The 16,621-nt window shown below is 44.8% G+C and overlaps 1 protein-coding gene across 1 annotated transcript; it reads right to left on the bottom strand.

Moving 5' to 3' along the window:
* Positions 1-1,160: 1,160 nt before the first annotated feature.
* Positions 1,161-3,266, bottom strand: LOC118027202 (MHC class I polypeptide-related sequence B-like). The gene is given in 3 exon segments (XM_035030425.1): positions 1,161-1,172; positions 1,451-1,960; positions 3,079-3,266. Coding segments are annotated over 2 exon segments (447 nt in total). The 3' UTR covers positions 1,161-1,172; positions 1,451-1,701.
* Positions 3,267-16,621: the final 13,355 nt, after the last annotated feature.

Consider the following 16,621-nt stretch of genomic DNA (forward strand, 5'->3'; position numbering starts at 1 on the left):
CTCTAGTTGTGACCTGGTTTCAGGCCCTCAGTGTGGGGTAGGGTGACTAACCATCCCAGTCTGCCCAAGACCAAGGGCCGGCTTATAAACAAATTAGGTTCAAGAGTGAGAAATCAGTTGCCCTCCATGATGGTCACACAGAAGTGTTGAAATCAACAGAAAGACCCCAGGCCCTGCATACCCCACACACTCCATTGTTTCCCTGTTTCATGCATTGCCTTGTTCTTTGCCCAAACACAAAATTCTGTCTTTCCCTTTTCATCTCCCCTCAAGCAGGCTGATTACACAGGAATCTTTTTTTTTTTTTTTTTTGAGGAGGCTTCATGCCCAGCGTGGAAACCAACATGGGGCTTGAACTCATGACCCTGAGATCAAGACCTGCGCCGAGATCAAGAATCGGAAATTTAATCGAATGAGCCACCCAAGTGCCCTACATGGTAATCATTCTGACCATCCCTTCCTCCAAATGTACAGGGCAGTGAGAACCACAAGAAAGCAAGCTGACTCAAGGAGGGCAACATGAGGCCACAGGACACAGACAGAATGCCCTGCCCTAAATGGTCCCTTGGTCTGTGCCCTGATGGGCTAGACAGGACCAATCAGGGAGGCAAGATACAACCAGTGGCCACAGCTATCCTGAGAATGGCCTGGCCCTCTCTTCCCAATGGTCATATGCATGTACTCTTGCATATGACCCACAAGGACACTCCAGGAAGCATGGGGCATGTGATGGGACCCAGGAAAGAGTACAGGTAGGAGTGACCCTGAGGAACATCTTGGGAGACAGGTCCTGGAGGAGCAGTTTGATGGGCTTCAAAGTGGACCAAAGGTAACCATCTGTGCTCAGGACACATCTGTGTGTTGTAAGTGGGACCTCCTAAGGGGACATCACAGGCAGGGCTCTGGCACCTTCCATTGACCCCTAGGTGGAGCCTTGTGAGTCTTTTTCTTGGATTCCTCATGATGGCTGGAGAAGTTAGAGCAGGTGTAGACTGGAATGAAATGGAGTCATCATCTTTTGTCTGGATTCCTCCCCAGTGTTGAACCCTTCCCCACTAAGTCTTGGACCCTTTCCTGCTTGTGTCGCTCTGATCCCATGATCACCTGGGCCCTCTCCAGTCAGCACGTGGTCCCCATGCATCACGCTGGGATGAGTCCTGCTGAACCTGAGACTAGAGAGAAGTATGGACAAGCTCAGAGCAGGGAGCCCCAGCCCACACTGCCAATCCTCACCCAGAGCAAGGAGACACCTGCTCACCACTCACGGGCCCTGGGGACCCTGGCTTTGAGCAGGGCTAAGGGTGAAGATGCAGACGTGGCTCCCAGCCCCTCTCACCATGACTTTCAGCTCCTGTTACAGAAGCTTGTCGTCCCTCCAATCTGTGCAGAGGAATACATGAGGGACCCCATGTCCCAGGCTCTGATCCCACCCACTGGCCAGATTTCTCACCTGGGCTCCCACAGCTGCTGATGACTGACGTCTTATTCTTGGAGAAAAGACACGCGCAATGATGACAGTAAGAAAAGTAAGTAAGAAAAGCAGCAACAGCAGGCAGATGGTTGTCCGTCCATGCTGGTGTGCCAGGGCCTTTCCTGGAAAAAGGCCTTATATTAACCTGGGTTCCCCAGGACCATGGGCCTGCTCTCCTGTCCCCCCGCCCCCGGCTCCTGACCCGACCAGAGTCAGAACCCCCTCCATGATCACCCAGGTTTACCCAAATGTACAGGGTGTGCAGTATGGCTCCCTGTGGCTTCCATGTGGCCAGTGAACCTCTGCTCCTCTCCCTGGGGAATCCTTATGGCCCCCCACACCTAGTAGGTCCCATTCCCACCAGGCAGGACTCCCCTAAACTGCTGGGCATCCTGGCTCAGGGGTTCCTGATCCTGAAGCCAGGTCAGGGCGATATTCCCGGGAGAGAAACTGAAAGCCCAGCATGTTGGGGGACCATGCTCTCCAAGGCTGTTGGGGACTGTTCACTGTTGGGGACACTGAGGAGAAAGCACAGAGCCAGTGAGGCACATGGCTGAGCCCTGTTCCCCTCTACAGAAGACAGAAGTGGGCTGCTTCTCCCACCTTTCCACCTCTGGCTGGAGCCCTCATTGACCCCAGACCTTCTCCAAGTCTGTTCCGTGCCCTGGAACCCAAATTCCTTTGGACTGGCAGGAGGATGGGTCTGGGATCCAGGGCTCACTCTCTTGAATCTGTGTGTTGATGTTGAGGAGAGGGTATGAAGGGTGGGCTCTTGGGCTGAGGGGACTATAAGGGAACTCTTTGTGACAAGGAGGCTAGGGTTCCTCTCCTGCCTGACACCCACCTCCCCTGGTTCAACTTTATGTAGGAGAGTCCACTGTCTTCCTGGACTATTGACCTGGGAAAGCACATTTCCATTCCCACTTGCTTGGTGTCTTTATCCAGATGCTGTAACAGGACGGGCAGATCACAATACAGTGCACCAACAGAATATATGTGCATCCTTTAGGACAGGGAGGGCTTCCTTGGACAGGGTTGTTGTGGGGGGCTCAATGGATCTGGGGGAGAGGAAGGCCCCTGCTCCAGGGTTATACCTCGTCTGCCAAAGAAGCCCATCCAGGGTTCCAGATATTTCTGCAGGCTTCCCCGAAGCTCTCCGTGCATATGGGTGAGGAATCCTGGCTTTGAAAGCCATCTGCATCCCAGGACTTCTTGATTTCCATAGCCAAGGTATGAATGGAGGGCCAGGAAACTGTCCATCCATGGGCCTTCAGGTCATAGGAGAGAAAGAGTTCCCCATCTTAGTGGAAATGCTCAAAGCCCTGGTGCTCTTGTCTTCTCAGATCTCGAGCCCCAGACCTCCTGGAGGGAATGCATGTCTGCCTCCAGTCAGTAGTGACTTCTCCCATCCTGTGTCCCTCTGCTTTCCCTGCCCCAGTGACAAACTCCTGCCAAAGGGGTCCAACCTGCTCTCCTCCAGGTCTTCCCTGTGCTGGCTCAGTAATGGCCACCTTGAGCTGAAATGCACAGACCGTCGGTCCTCACCCCCACCCCCAGCCAACTCCAGTGAGAAGAGACAGGTCCCTCCTTTCTGCCCTGAACTTCACTGGGAACGGTCTCCCATCCTTCTTGCTCTGACGCCACTGTCATTTCCTTTCTGTGCCTGCAGGGCCAGGATGTTTGACAGAGTCTTTCTGAGGCCCTTCCTGGTCTCTCTCAAGTCTCTGGTCTCTGTGTCCCAGGACTGCTCCTGCCCACAGTCCCTGAAGCTGTGCCACATCTCTCTCAATGTCATGGTGCAGGAAGGCCTGACCATCCAAGCATCCCTCAGTGAAAAATCTCTGATGCACAGATCCATGCGGGGACACCCCTGTGAGGTTATAACAAAGTCCTTGGGATCCTATGGGGCAGGGAGGAGACCACAGATGAAACTGCTTTCTGGAAGTAACCGCACGTCAAATGTTTCTCAGAAAAGCTCTGCTGGATGACATGATACTTTATGGGGTAAACCTAAAAGACTCCACCCCCAAATTGCTAGAACTCATACAGCAATTCAGGAAGTGGCAGGATACAAAACCAGTGCACAGATATCAGCTGCATTTCTATACACTAACAATGCGACTGAAGAAATAGAAATTAAGGAAGAGATCCCATTCACAATTGCACCAAAAACCATAAGATACCAAGGAATAAACCTAACCAAAGAGGTAAAGGATCAGTACTCTAGAAACTACAGACCACTTATGAAAGAAATTGAAGAAGACACAAAGAGATGGAAAAATACTCCATGCTCATGGATTGGAAGAATAAACATCGTTAAAATGTCTACGCTGCCCAAAACAATCTACACATTCAATGCAATCCCTATCAAAACACCATCAACTTTTTTCACAGAAATGGAACAAATAATCTTAAAATTTGGAACGAGAAAAGACCCCGAATTGCCAGGGGAATGCTGAAAAAGAAAACCAAAGCTGAGGGCATCACAATGCCTGACTTCACGCTATATTACAAAGTTGCAGTCATCAAGACAGTATGGTACTGGCACAAAAACAGACACATAGATCAGTGGAACAGAACAGAGAACCCAGAAATGGACCCTCAACTCTATGGACAACTAATCTTCAACAAAGCAGGAAAGAGCATCCAATGGAAAAAAGAGTCTCTTCAGTTAATGGTGTTGGGAAAATTGGACAGCCACATGCAGAAGAATGAAACTGGACTATCTCTTACACCATACACAAAGATAAACTCAAAAGGGGAGAATGACCTAAATGTGAGAAAGGAATCCATCAAAATCCTAGAGGAGAACACAGGCAGTAACCTCTTCGACCTTAGCCACAGCAACTTCTTCCAAGACATGTCTCTAAAGTAAGGGAAACAAAAGCAAAAATGAACTATTGGGACTTCATCAAGATAAAGAGCTTCTGTACGGCAAAGGATACAGTCAACAAAACTAAAAAGCAACCTATGGAGTGGGAGAAGATATTTGCAAATGATATAACAGAAAAAGGTCTGGTATCCAAGTTCTATAAATAACTTCTCAAACTCAACACCCAAAGAACAAATAATCCAGTCAAGAAATGGCAGAAGACATGAACAGACATTTCTCCAAAGAGGACATACAAATGGCCAACAAACACATGAAAAAATGCTCAACATCACTTGTCGTCAGGGAAATACAAATCAAAACCACAATGGCATATCACCCTACGCCAGTTAGAATGGCTAAAATTAACAAGACAGGGAACAACAAATGTTGGCGAGGATGCAGAGAAAGGGGAACCCTCCTACACTGTTGGTGGGAATGCAAGCTGGTGCAGCCACTCTGGAAAACAGTATGGAGGCTCCTCAAGAAGTTAAAAATGGAGCTACCCTACGACCCAGCATTTGCACTACTGAGTATTTACCCCAAAGATACAGATGTAGTGAAACCCCAATGTTCATAGCAGCAATGTCCGCAATAGACAAACTGGAAGGAGCCAAGATGTCCTTCAACAGATGAATGGATAAAGAAGGTTTGGTTCATATATACAATGGAATATCATTCAGCCATCAGAATACCCACAATTTGCATCAACATGGATAGAACTGGATGGTATTATGCTAAATGAAGTAAGTCAAGTAGAGAAAGAATATAAGGAATAAGGGGGTGCAGAGATGGGGTAACTGGGTGATGGGCAGTACGGAGGACTTGTGATCTGATGAGCACTGGGTGTTATACAGAATTAATGAATCACTGAACACTCCATCTGAAACTAATGATGTACTATATGTTGGCTAATGGAATTTAAATTAAAAAGAAAAAGAAAAAAGAAAAGCTCTGCTGTCCTGAGCTGCTTGAAGTCTTGAGCATGCAGAAAATGCCCCTGTGCAAGGGACAGGACGGAGGCTTTCCAATGCAGGAAGAGAGGAGAGGGGGCAGGAAGGAGAGGGAAGAAGGAATGGCAGAGGGGTGTGGGGGAGATGGGCAGACATGCAGGACAGGAGCCAGGGGAGGGAGGCACGGGCTCCTGTAAAGAGGTGAAGGTAGGAGGTCAAGGGGTGAGGCTGGCCTGCAGAGAGCAAGGGAGGGGCAAGAAAGCCACGGTGAAACAGAGGTCTTGTCAGCAGGGAGGGAGGGACAGTGGGCACCCAAGGGTGAGGGATCCATGACCAGAGCTGCCATGGTGCACAGGGGGTTAGCGTGGAGTGGAGAGCCAGGGGCTGCTGCCTGTAATGAAGGCTCATCAGGGACATGGTGGGGCCATGGGAGGGAGGGGCAGTGAGGCAGAGTGCTGTGGGGGGGATTGTGACCACAAGGGATTTAGGATAAGCCAGTGCCCCTGGGGGAGGGGAAAGTGTGGGCCTAGCCCCAAGTGGAAGAGTATCAGAGTGAGGCCCCATGTGGGGATGGGCTGGACCTGCCAGTGTTCCCTGGGGAGAGGCAGTAGGCAGGGGTCTCAGAGTGTAGTCCCAAGTGTAGTCTGTATTTTTTTTAAGAATTTTTTTTTTTAATTTATTCATTTGAGACACAGAGATACAGAAAGAGAGAGAATATGAGCAGGGGGAGAAGCAGAGGGAGGGGGAGAAGCAGACCCCCCGCTGAGCAGGGAGCCGGATGCAGGGCTCAATCTCAGGACGCTGGGACCATGACCTGAGCCGAAGGCAGACGCTTAACTATCTGAATCACCCAGGCACCCCAAGTGTAGTCTGTATTAGAAAGGAGGGGGAGGAGGGGCGCCTGGGTGGCTCAGTTGGTTAAGCGACTGCCTTCGGCTCGGGTCATGATCCTGGAGTCCTGGGATCGAGTCCCGGGATCGAGTCCCATGTCAGGCTCCCTGCTCAGCGGGGAGTCTGCTTCTCCCTCTGACCCTCCTCCCTCTCATGCTCTCTGTCTCTCATTCTCTCTCTCGCAAATAAATAAAATCTTAAAAAAAAAAAAAAAAGGAGGGGGAGGGGTCCTGGGATCATCGAGCCCCGCATCGGGCTCCCTGCTCCTCGGGAAGTCTGCTTCTCCCTCTTCCACTCCCCGTGCTTGTATTCCCTCTCTTGCTGTGTCTCTCTCTGTCAAATAAATAAATAAAATCTTTTTAAAAAAGAAGAAAAAGAAAGGAGGGGGAATGGAAGAGAAAATAGAACCAAAATGCCATGGTGCACACCTTGGGGAAGGACCTGCATGGTGGGGGTGGTTCTGGGAGTGGGGGCAGGTCAGACCCCCAAAGGGTTAAGGGTGTCATCCAGCAGAGGTCGGGCAGGCTGGGGCGAAGGCTGGCTGGAGCAAAAGGCAGCTGCTAACCATGTAGCAGGAGCAACCAGTTTGGGGACTAGATGTCAGGAGTGAGGCCCAATGGGGTCAAGGAACCAAAGGAGGGATGAGGGCCAAGGATCTGGACAGTTGGACCTGGAGCAGTTTTCTGGTTGGTGGGGGAGACGGCAAGAGGCAGCAGGGGAGAGTAATGCTGAGGGCCTGGGAATGGGGGACTGGGTGCCCTGAAAAAACTTAATTACAGGCTGACAGGAGAGGAGGGGGTGTGGGCTGAGAGCCTGGAGGAGGCGTGCTGACTGCAAGGGGCCCATGGGAGGAGCTCCTGAGAGAGGAGAGCTTGGTGAGGGCCAGGCAAGTGGGCAAGGGTGCAGGCAGGCAAGGGGCCCTGGAGGAGGGGTGCAGAGGGAACCGGGAGACCCGGAGTCCAGCCCACAGGGAGAGTGGAGGTCACAAGAGGGTGAAGGTAGGCTGAAGGAGTGGGGACAGGGTGGTGCTGGGTGATGGCCCAGGATGAAGGAGGGCCCAGGGCAGGTGCCTGCATTGGAGGGGAAGGAGGGGGAGGATCTGCCAAGACAGAGGACAAGTCTATACACAAGGAGCTGAGCACCCTGCTGCAGGGCTCCCCTTGCTGAGGGCAGGAGGGCAGTGGGAGGGAGACCCTCTGGGCAAAGGGCCCTCTCAGAAAGTTAGAGTTGGGAAAAGTTGGGGCCCGAAGAGTCCTGGCCAGAGGGCTCCTTGTGGGCAATGGTCCATGAGGGGAAGAGGTGAGATGGGGGTTGGTGAGGATCAAGAAGGGGATCAGAGAAAGGAAAGAGAATGGCAGGGGGGGGCATAGGAGTTCCTGAGGGGAGATGAGGAGATGGGAGAAGGGGCCTTGAGCTGTGGTGGCAACAGTCCCCCCACCCCCCACCCCTGTACCACTGGGTAGAAGACATGGGCCCTGCAACACTTACCAAATCCCTCCCAGACCCCTGGGCCTTCCTTGGGCTTCAGTCAGCCAGACTGAACCCCATGCATCTGCAGAGCTCCCCAGCAGAAAGGCAAACCTGGCCTGAAGCAGCTGGACACACTGTCCCCATGGCTGTGACTCTGCCCACCTCGCTGTGGCCCTCGCAGTGGAGGGCTCAGCACCGCAGCGGAGAATCAAGGCCAAAAATACAATCTGAAGGAAACTGTTGGCCACGCCCCTTCATGCTGAGAAGAGACAACCCATCATGAGCAGGACATGAGCTTAGCTGGTGACCACTGAAGTCCCCTAAGTTCAGGGCCCAGGGACACAAACCAGGAGCACCAGAAAACCTGCTCCACCAGGCCTGGCACCAGAAGCAAAAACTGCCAGAAGGCTGGAAGCCAGAGATTCCAGATCCCCAGCAGGGTTAGATCTGGGGGCAGTGCAGCCAAATGCTGCAGGGATAGGCTCTGGGCAGGTGAGGGTTAGGGCCCCAACCTCAGAGGCTTCAGATCCCTAGGGCCCAGAGCAGCTCAGACGTTCTTGCACTCCTGTAGAAATGAAATTTAACAGTACATCCAAAAAATGATTAACTACCATAACTGGGATTTGTTCCTGGGTATCAAGGGTGATTCAATATTTGCATATCAATCAATGTGATACATCACATGAATCAGAAAAATGATAAGAACCACATAATCATTACAATGGATGCAGAAAAAGCATTTGACAAAATACAACATACATTCATGATAAAAACCCTCAACAAAGTTGTTTTAGAAGGATCATATCTCAACATTATTATTTATTATGGTTGTATATGAAAAACCCACAGCTAACATTATCCTTGATGGGGAAAAACTGAGAGCTTTCCCCCTAAGATCAGGAACAAGATAAGGATGTCCACTCTCACCACCTTTATTCCAGATAGTACTGGACTTCCTAGCAACAGCAGTCAGATAAGAAAAAGGAATAAAAAAAATTCAAATAGGTAAGGAAGAACGAAAACTTTCACTATTTGCAGATGACATGATACCGTATATAGGAAACACAAGACTCCACCAAAAAACCACTAGAACTGATGAATGTATTTAGTAATGTCACAGGATAGAAAGTCAATGTGCAGAAATTTCTTGCATTTCTATACTCCAATATTGAAGCAGCAATAGAAGAAATTAAAAAACAATCACATTTAAAATTGCACCCAAAATAATAAAGTACTTAACCAAAGAGGTGAAAGACCTGTACTCCAAAAACTATAAAACACTGATGAAAGAAATCGAAGATGGCACAAAGAAATGGAAAGACAATCTATGCTCATGGATTGGAAGCAAAAACACTGCTAAACCTGAAGCAAATAATACATTATATGTTTAAAAAAAAAAAAGAAGAAGAAGATAGCAGGAGGGGAAAAATGAAGGGGAGGAAATCGGAGGGGGAGACAAACTATGAGAGACGATGGACTCTGAAAAACAAACTGAGGGTTCTAGAGAGGAGGGGGGTGGGAGGATGGGTTAGCCCGGTGATGGGTATTAAAGAAGGCACGTTCTGCATGCCGCACTGGGTGTTATATGCAAACAATGAATCATGGAACACTACATCAAAAACTAATGATGTAATGTATGGTGATTAACATAACATAATAAAAATAAATAAATACTGCTAAAATGTCTAACCTACCCAAAGCAATCTACATATTTAATGCAATCCCTATCAAAATACCAACAGCATTTTTCACAGAGCTAGAACAATCAATCCTAATAATTTGTATGGAACCACAAGAGCCTAAATAGCCAAAGCAATCTTGAAAAACAAAAGCAAAGCTGGAGGCATCACATTCCAGACTTCAAGTTATATTACAAAGCTGTAGAAGGATCATATCTCAGAGTCCTGTAGTCATCAAAATGGTATGGAATTGGCACAGAGTTAAATAGAACAGAGTAGAAAATCCAGAAATAAACCCACAATTATATGGTCAATTAATCTTTAACAAAGCAGGAAAGAATATGCGATGGGGAAAAGACAGTCTCTTCAACAAATGGTGTTGGGAAAACTGGACGGCAATGTATAATAAGAATGAAACTGGACCATCTTCTAACACCATACACAAAAATGAATTCAAAATCAACTAAAGACCTCAATGTGAGGCCTGAAACCATAAAAATCCTAGAAGAGAACACAGGCCATAATTTCTCTGACACTGGGCACAGCAACATTTTTCTAGGTATGTCTCTTGAGGCAAGGGAAAGAAAAGTAAAAAAAAAACTATTGGGGCTACCTCAAACTTAAAAGCTTCTGCACAGGGAAGGAAACAACGAAACTAAAAAGCAATTTATGGAATGGGAGAAGATATTTGCAAATGATATATCCAATAAAGGGTTGGTAACCAAAATATACAAATAACTTATACAATTCAATGCCCTAAAAACCAATATTCCAATTAAAAAATGGACAGAAAACATGAACAGATATGTTTCCAAAGAAGACATCCAGATGGCCAACAGACACATGAAAAGGTGCTCAACATCGCTCGGCATCAGGGAAATGCAAATCAGAACCACAATGAGATACCACCTCCCACCTGTCAGAATGGCTAACATCAACAACACAAGAAACAACAGATGTTGGTGAGGACGTGGAGCAGAAGGAACCCTCCAGCACTGCAGTGGGAATGCAGACCAGTGCAGCCGCTGTGGAAAACAGTATGGAGTTGCCTCAGAAAATTAAAAATAGAACTACCATATGATCCGGCGATTCCGTTACTTGGTATTTATCCAAAGATTATGAAAACACTAATTCAAAAAGATATATATATATCCCTGTGTTTATTGCAGTGTTATTTACAGTAGTCAAATTATGAAAGTAGACCACGTGTCCATCGATAGATGAGTAAGTTAAGCAGATGTGGTATATTTATACAATGGGATGTTACTCAGCCATATAAAAGAATGAAATCTTGCCATTTGCAACAACACAGATGGATCAAGAGAGTATAATGTTAAGTGAAATATCAGTCAGGGAAAGACAAATAGCATATGATTTCACTTATATGTGGAATTTAAGAAACAAAACAAATGGACAGGAGAAAAAGAGATAAACCAAAAAACAGGCTCAGAACTAGAGAGAGCAAACTGGGGGTTACCAGAGGGCAGGTGGGTAGGGGGATGGGTGAAGCTGGTGAAGGGGATTAAGAGCATACTTATCCTGACCAGCACAGAGTAATGTACAGAATTGTTGAATCACTATACTGTACACCTTAAACTAATATAATACTGTATGTTAACTCTCCTAGAGTTAAAAACAGAGCAAAACAAAACAAAGATTAGTAAGTGGGTGTCCTTCGCATATGTCCTAGACACTTTTCCTGCTGCTCTTTAGGCTGAGTCCTGAGGTGAGTGAGACCATACGCAAACTTTAAGAGTGGGTTCTTCATTCCCTACAGTTCTATGGTTTTCCTGAATATAATCCCTTTGGTTCTCTTTCTTTTTTTTTAAAAGATTTTATTTATTATTTATTTGACAGAGAGAGACACAGCGAGAGAGGGAACACAAGCAGGGGGAGTGGGAGAGGGAGAAGCAGGCTTCCCGCAGAGCAGGGAGCCCGATGTGGGACTCGATCCCGGGACTCCAGGATCATGACCTGAGCCGAAGGCAGTCGCTTAACCAACTGAGCCACCCAGGCGCCCCTCCATGCAGGGTTTGATGAGGGGCTCGATCCCAGGACCCTGAGATCATGACCTGAGCCGAAGGCAGGCGCTTAAGGACTGAGCCACTCAGGCGCCCCTTAATCCCTTTGGTTTTCAAAGCCAAGCATGTTAGGAGCTCATCTCTCCTGTGCAGGACCTAGGGTTTAATACCTGATGTGGAGCACAGATGTCTTGCTTCTCAGCGAAATTTTGTATTTTTGAGATCCCACCATATTTTGGAGTCTCGTGCCTGGAGTGCGGTTTTTTGGTTTTGATTTTCTTTTTGGCAAGAGTGTCTCTCCCTCTCTTACCTGTTTTGATGCTGTCCTTTTATCCTTTGTTGTGGAGGCTCAGGTCTTTTTCAGAGGAGATTATTCCATATGTAGATGTAAATTTGTTGTGTTCATGTAGGAAGATGGGTTCAGGAGAAAACACATAAGCTGCCCTCTTGAACCAATCCCCCGACACCATCTTGATCACCGTTACTTTGCAAGAAGTTTTGATATGGGAATTGAGGGTCCTCCTACTACAGCCGCTATTTTCAGTCCCTTGAATTTTCTTGTGAATTTAGAATCAGTTTGTCAATTTTAAAGATTTTATTTATTTATTTATTTGAGAAAGGGAGAATGAGAGACAGAGAGCACGAGAGGGAAGAGGGTCAGAGGGAGAAGCAGACTCCCCACTGAGCAGGGGACTCAATCCCGGGACTCCAGGATCATGACCTGAGCCGAAGGCAGTTGCTTAACCAACTGAGCCACCCAGGCGCCCATGTTTGTCGATTTTAAAAAAGGAGCTAGTTAGGTATCCGATAGGGATTGTGTTAAACCTATAGATGAATTTGGGGAACATTGCTACCTTAACAACTTTAAGTCTTCTGATCTTTGAACATTTTGCCATTTATTTAGATGCTTTTAAATTTCTTTCAACAATGTTTTGTAGTTTTCAGGAGTATATGTTTTGCACTTCTTTTGTGAAATGTATTCTTAGTATTTTTTTCATTTTGGTGCTATTGTAAATGGAGATGTTTGCTTAATTGCGTTGTTGGATTACTTATTGAAAGGGTATTGAAATATAACTGATTTTTATATATTGACCTCATATCCTGCAACCTTGCCAAACTTACTTATTCATTCTAATAGCTTTTTAGTTAATTCCCTAGGATTTTCTATGTACAAGACATCTGTGAATAGAAATAATTTTACTTCTTTTTCTTTCTAGTCAGGATACACTTTATTCTTATTTTCTTGCTCTAGAATCTCCAGCACAAATTTTAATAGAAGTGGTGAGAATGGACATCTTTTTCATGTTGATTTAGGAGGAAAACAACCAGTCTTTCACCATTGAGTAAGGTGTTAGCTTAAGGGTTTTCATAAGTGCCTTTAATCAGATTGAGGAAATTCCCTCTGTTAGTAGCTTGTTAAGTCTTTATCATGAGAGGATGTCTGATTTTGTCAAATGCTTCTTGTTCATCTGTTGAGATAAGCATGTGGCTTTTGTTTTCTAATATAGTAATATGGTGTTTTACATTAATTGATATAAATGTTAAACCAATCTTGCATTCCTGGAATAAATTTCATTAGGCATGTATGTAACTCTTTATATGTTGCTGGATTTGATTTGCAACATTTTGTTGAATGTTTTTGCATCTATATTCATAAGAGATGTTGGTCTGTAGTTTTATTGTCTTGTGATATCTTTGTCTGGTTTTGGTATCTGAATAATCTAGCCTGGTAGAGTGAGTTGGGTTCCCTCCTCTCCTTTTTGGAAGGGTCTGTAAAGAATTGTTATTAATTCTTTCAACAGTTGGTATAATTCACAAGTGAAGCCATTTGGAACCGGACTTTTTTCAAGAATAATTTTTGACAGTTGACTGAATCTTCTACTTCGTTATAGGTATATATTCAAATAGGCTATTTCTTCTTGAGTCAGCTTTAGTTGTTTGTGTTTTTCCATGACTTTGTCTATTTTATCCAAGTAAGGGTTTTTTTTGGCATATAATTGTTCATCATAATCTCATATAATTCTCTTTATTTCTGTGTGGTCAGTCCTGATATCCCCTCTTTCATTGCTGATCCCAGTAATTTGGGTCTTTTAGTGACTCTAGTTGGAGATTTGTCAGTTTGATCTTTCAAAGGATCACATTTGATTTAGTTAGTTTTCTATATTGTTATTTTATTCTCTTTTCTCTATTTCATTAACTTCTACTCTATTCTTTACTTTTTCCTTCCTTTTGCTTGCTTTTGGTTTAGTTTGCTCATCTTTCTTTCTTGACTTATCATGGAAGTTTAGGTAATTGATTTGAGATGTTTCTTTTTCATGTAGTCATTTACAGCTACATATTTGCCTCTCAGCACTGCTTTAGTAGGACCCTCCAAGATTTGGTGTGCTCTGTCTTCTTTCTATTAATCTCAAAGTATTTTCTGATTTCTGTTTTTATGTCTCTTTGACGCTTTGATTATGTAGAAGTGTGTTGTTTACTTCTGCATATTTTTTAGTTTCCCAGATTTCTTCCAGTTCTTGATTGATTTCTAGTATCTGGCAGTGTGATAAGAGACCATATTTTGTATTATTTTTACCCCTTTAAATTCATTGAGTTTTTTTTATGGCCTTGCAAATCGTTTATTCTCAGGAAAGCTCCATGTGCATTTGAAATGAATGGGTATTCTGTTCATGGCTAGAATGTTCTAGAAATGTCAGACTTATACTGTTGTCTTATAGTATGGTTCAAGTCTTCTTTGTCTTTATTGCTCTCTGCATAGTTGTCCTGTCCATTATTGAAAGTGATATATTGCAGTTGGACTATTATAGTTGAATTGTCTATTTCTGTCTCAATCTCTGTCAGTTCTGCTTTCATATATTTGGTGATGAGTTATTGTTAAATATGTTTAGAAGTATTTTATCTTTCTGATGATTTGACGGTTTTATCATTATAAAGTGATCTTGTTTATCTTTTTTTTATTAGTTTCAGAGGTAGAATTTAGAGATTTATCAGTTGCATATATCACCCAGTACTCATTACATCAAGTGCTCTCCTTAATGCCCATCACCCAATTGTCCCTTCCGCACACCCACTTCTCCTCCAGCAACCCTCAGGTTGTTTCCTTCAACATCTCTTATGGTTTTCCTCCCTCTCAATTTTCATCTTACTTTATTTTTCCTTCCCTTGCCCTATGTTAATCTTTTTTGGTTCTTAAATTCCACATATGAGTGATATCATATGGTATTTGTATTCCTCTTATTGACCTATTATACTTATTATAATAATCTCTAGTCCATCCACTGGTTGCAAATGGCAAGACTTCATTCTATTTGATGGCTCAGTAATATTCCAGTGTATATATATACAACACATCTTCTTTATCCATTCATCTGTTGATAGACATCTGGGCCCTTTCCGTGTTTTGACTATTGTGGAGAGTGCTGCTATAAACACTGGGGTGCATGTGCCACTTCAAATCACTATTTTGGTATCCTTTGAATAAATACCTACTAATGCAATTGCTGGGTCGTAGAGTTCTATTTTTAACTTTTTGACGAAACTCCATACTGTTTTCCAGAGCGGCTGCACCAGTTTGTATTCCCACCAATAGTGTAAGAGGGTTCCCCTTTCTCCACATCCTTGCCAACATCTGTTGTTTCTTGAGTTGTTTATTTTAGCCATTCTGACTAGTGTGTGGTATCTCACTGTGAATTTGATTTGTATTTCCCTGATGCCGAGTGATGTTGAGCATTTTTTCATGTGTCTGTTGGCCATTTGTATGTCTTCTTTGAGAAATGTCTTTTTATGTCTACTGCCCATTTCTTGTCTGAAGTTTTTGTTTTTTGGGTGTCGAGGTTGATAAGTTCTTTATAGATTTTGGATATTAGCCCTTTATCTTTTTTTTGGAAGATTTTATTTATTTGTCAGACAGAGAGAGCGCGCACAAGCAGGGGGAGTGGCAGACAGAGGGAGAAGCAGGCTCCCCGCTGAGCAAGGAGCCCGATGCAGGACTTGATCCCAGGACCCTGGAATCATGACCTGAGCCAAAGGCAGATGTTTAACTGACTGAGCCACCCAGGCATCCCGCTAGCCCTTTATCTGGTAAGACATTTGCAAATATCTTCTCCCATTCTGTAGGTTGTCCTTTAGTTTTGTCGACTGTTTCCTTTTCTGTGAAAAAGCTTTTTACCTTGTTTATCTTGCCTTTGGAGACGTGTCTAACAAGAAGTTGCTGTAGCTGAGGACAAAGAGGTTTCTGCCTGTGTCCTTTTCTGGAATTTTTGGATTCCTGTCTCACATTTAGGTCTTTTTTTTTTTTTTAAGATTTTATTTTTTTTTTTATTTGACAGAGAGAGATAACGAAAGCAGGGACACAAGCAGGTGGAGTGGGAGAGGGAGAAGCAGGCCTCCTGCAGAGCAGGGAGCCCGACGCGGGGCTCAATCCCAGGACCCCGGGGACCATGACCCGAGCCGAAGACAGCTAGATGCTCAATGACTGAACCACCCAGGTGCCCCTCACATGTAGTTCTTTCATCCATTTTGAGTTTATCTTTGTGTCTGGTGTAAGAAAGTGGTCCAGTTTCCTTCTTCTGCATGTGGCTTTCCAATTTTCCCAACAGCATTTGTTGAAGAGACTGTCCTTTTTCCATTGGATATTCTTTACTGCTTTGTTGAATATTAATTGACCATATAGTTGAGGGTCCACTTCTGGGCTCTCTATTCTGTTCCATTGATCTATGTGTCTGTTTTTGTGCCAGTACCATGCTGTCTTGATGATTACAGCTTTGTCATAGAGCTGGAAGTCCAAGATTGTGGTGTCCCCAACTTTGGTTTTCTTTTTCAACATTACTTCAGCTATTTGGGGTCTCTTCCGGTTCCATACAAATTTTAAAATAGTTTGTTCCAGCTCTATGAAAAATGCTGATGGCATTTTGATAGGGATTGCATTGAATGTGTAGATTGCTTAGGGTAGCAAAAACATTTTTTTTTTCTGTTTCTGAGTATTTATTTATTTATTTATTTATTTATTTATTTATTTATTCTTATGTTAATCCCCATACATTACATCATTAGTTTTAGATGAAGTGTTCCATGATTCATTGTTTGTGCATAACACCCAGTGCTCCATGCAGAATGTGCCCTCCTCAATACCCACCACCAGGTTAACCCATCCTCCTACCCCCCTCCCCTCTAGAACCCTGTTTGTTTTTCAGAGTCCATCATCTCTCATGGTTCGTCTACCCCTCTGATTTCCCCCACTTCATTCTTCCTCTCCCGCTACCTTCTTC

The sequence above is a fragment of the Mirounga leonina genome, unplaced genomic scaffold (assembly GCF_011800145.1).
Source record: "Mirounga leonina isolate KUSES-001 unplaced genomic scaffold, KU_Mleo_1.0 Mir_366, whole genome shotgun sequence".
Lineage (NCBI taxonomy): Eukaryota > Metazoa > Chordata > Mammalia > Carnivora > Phocidae > Mirounga > Mirounga leonina.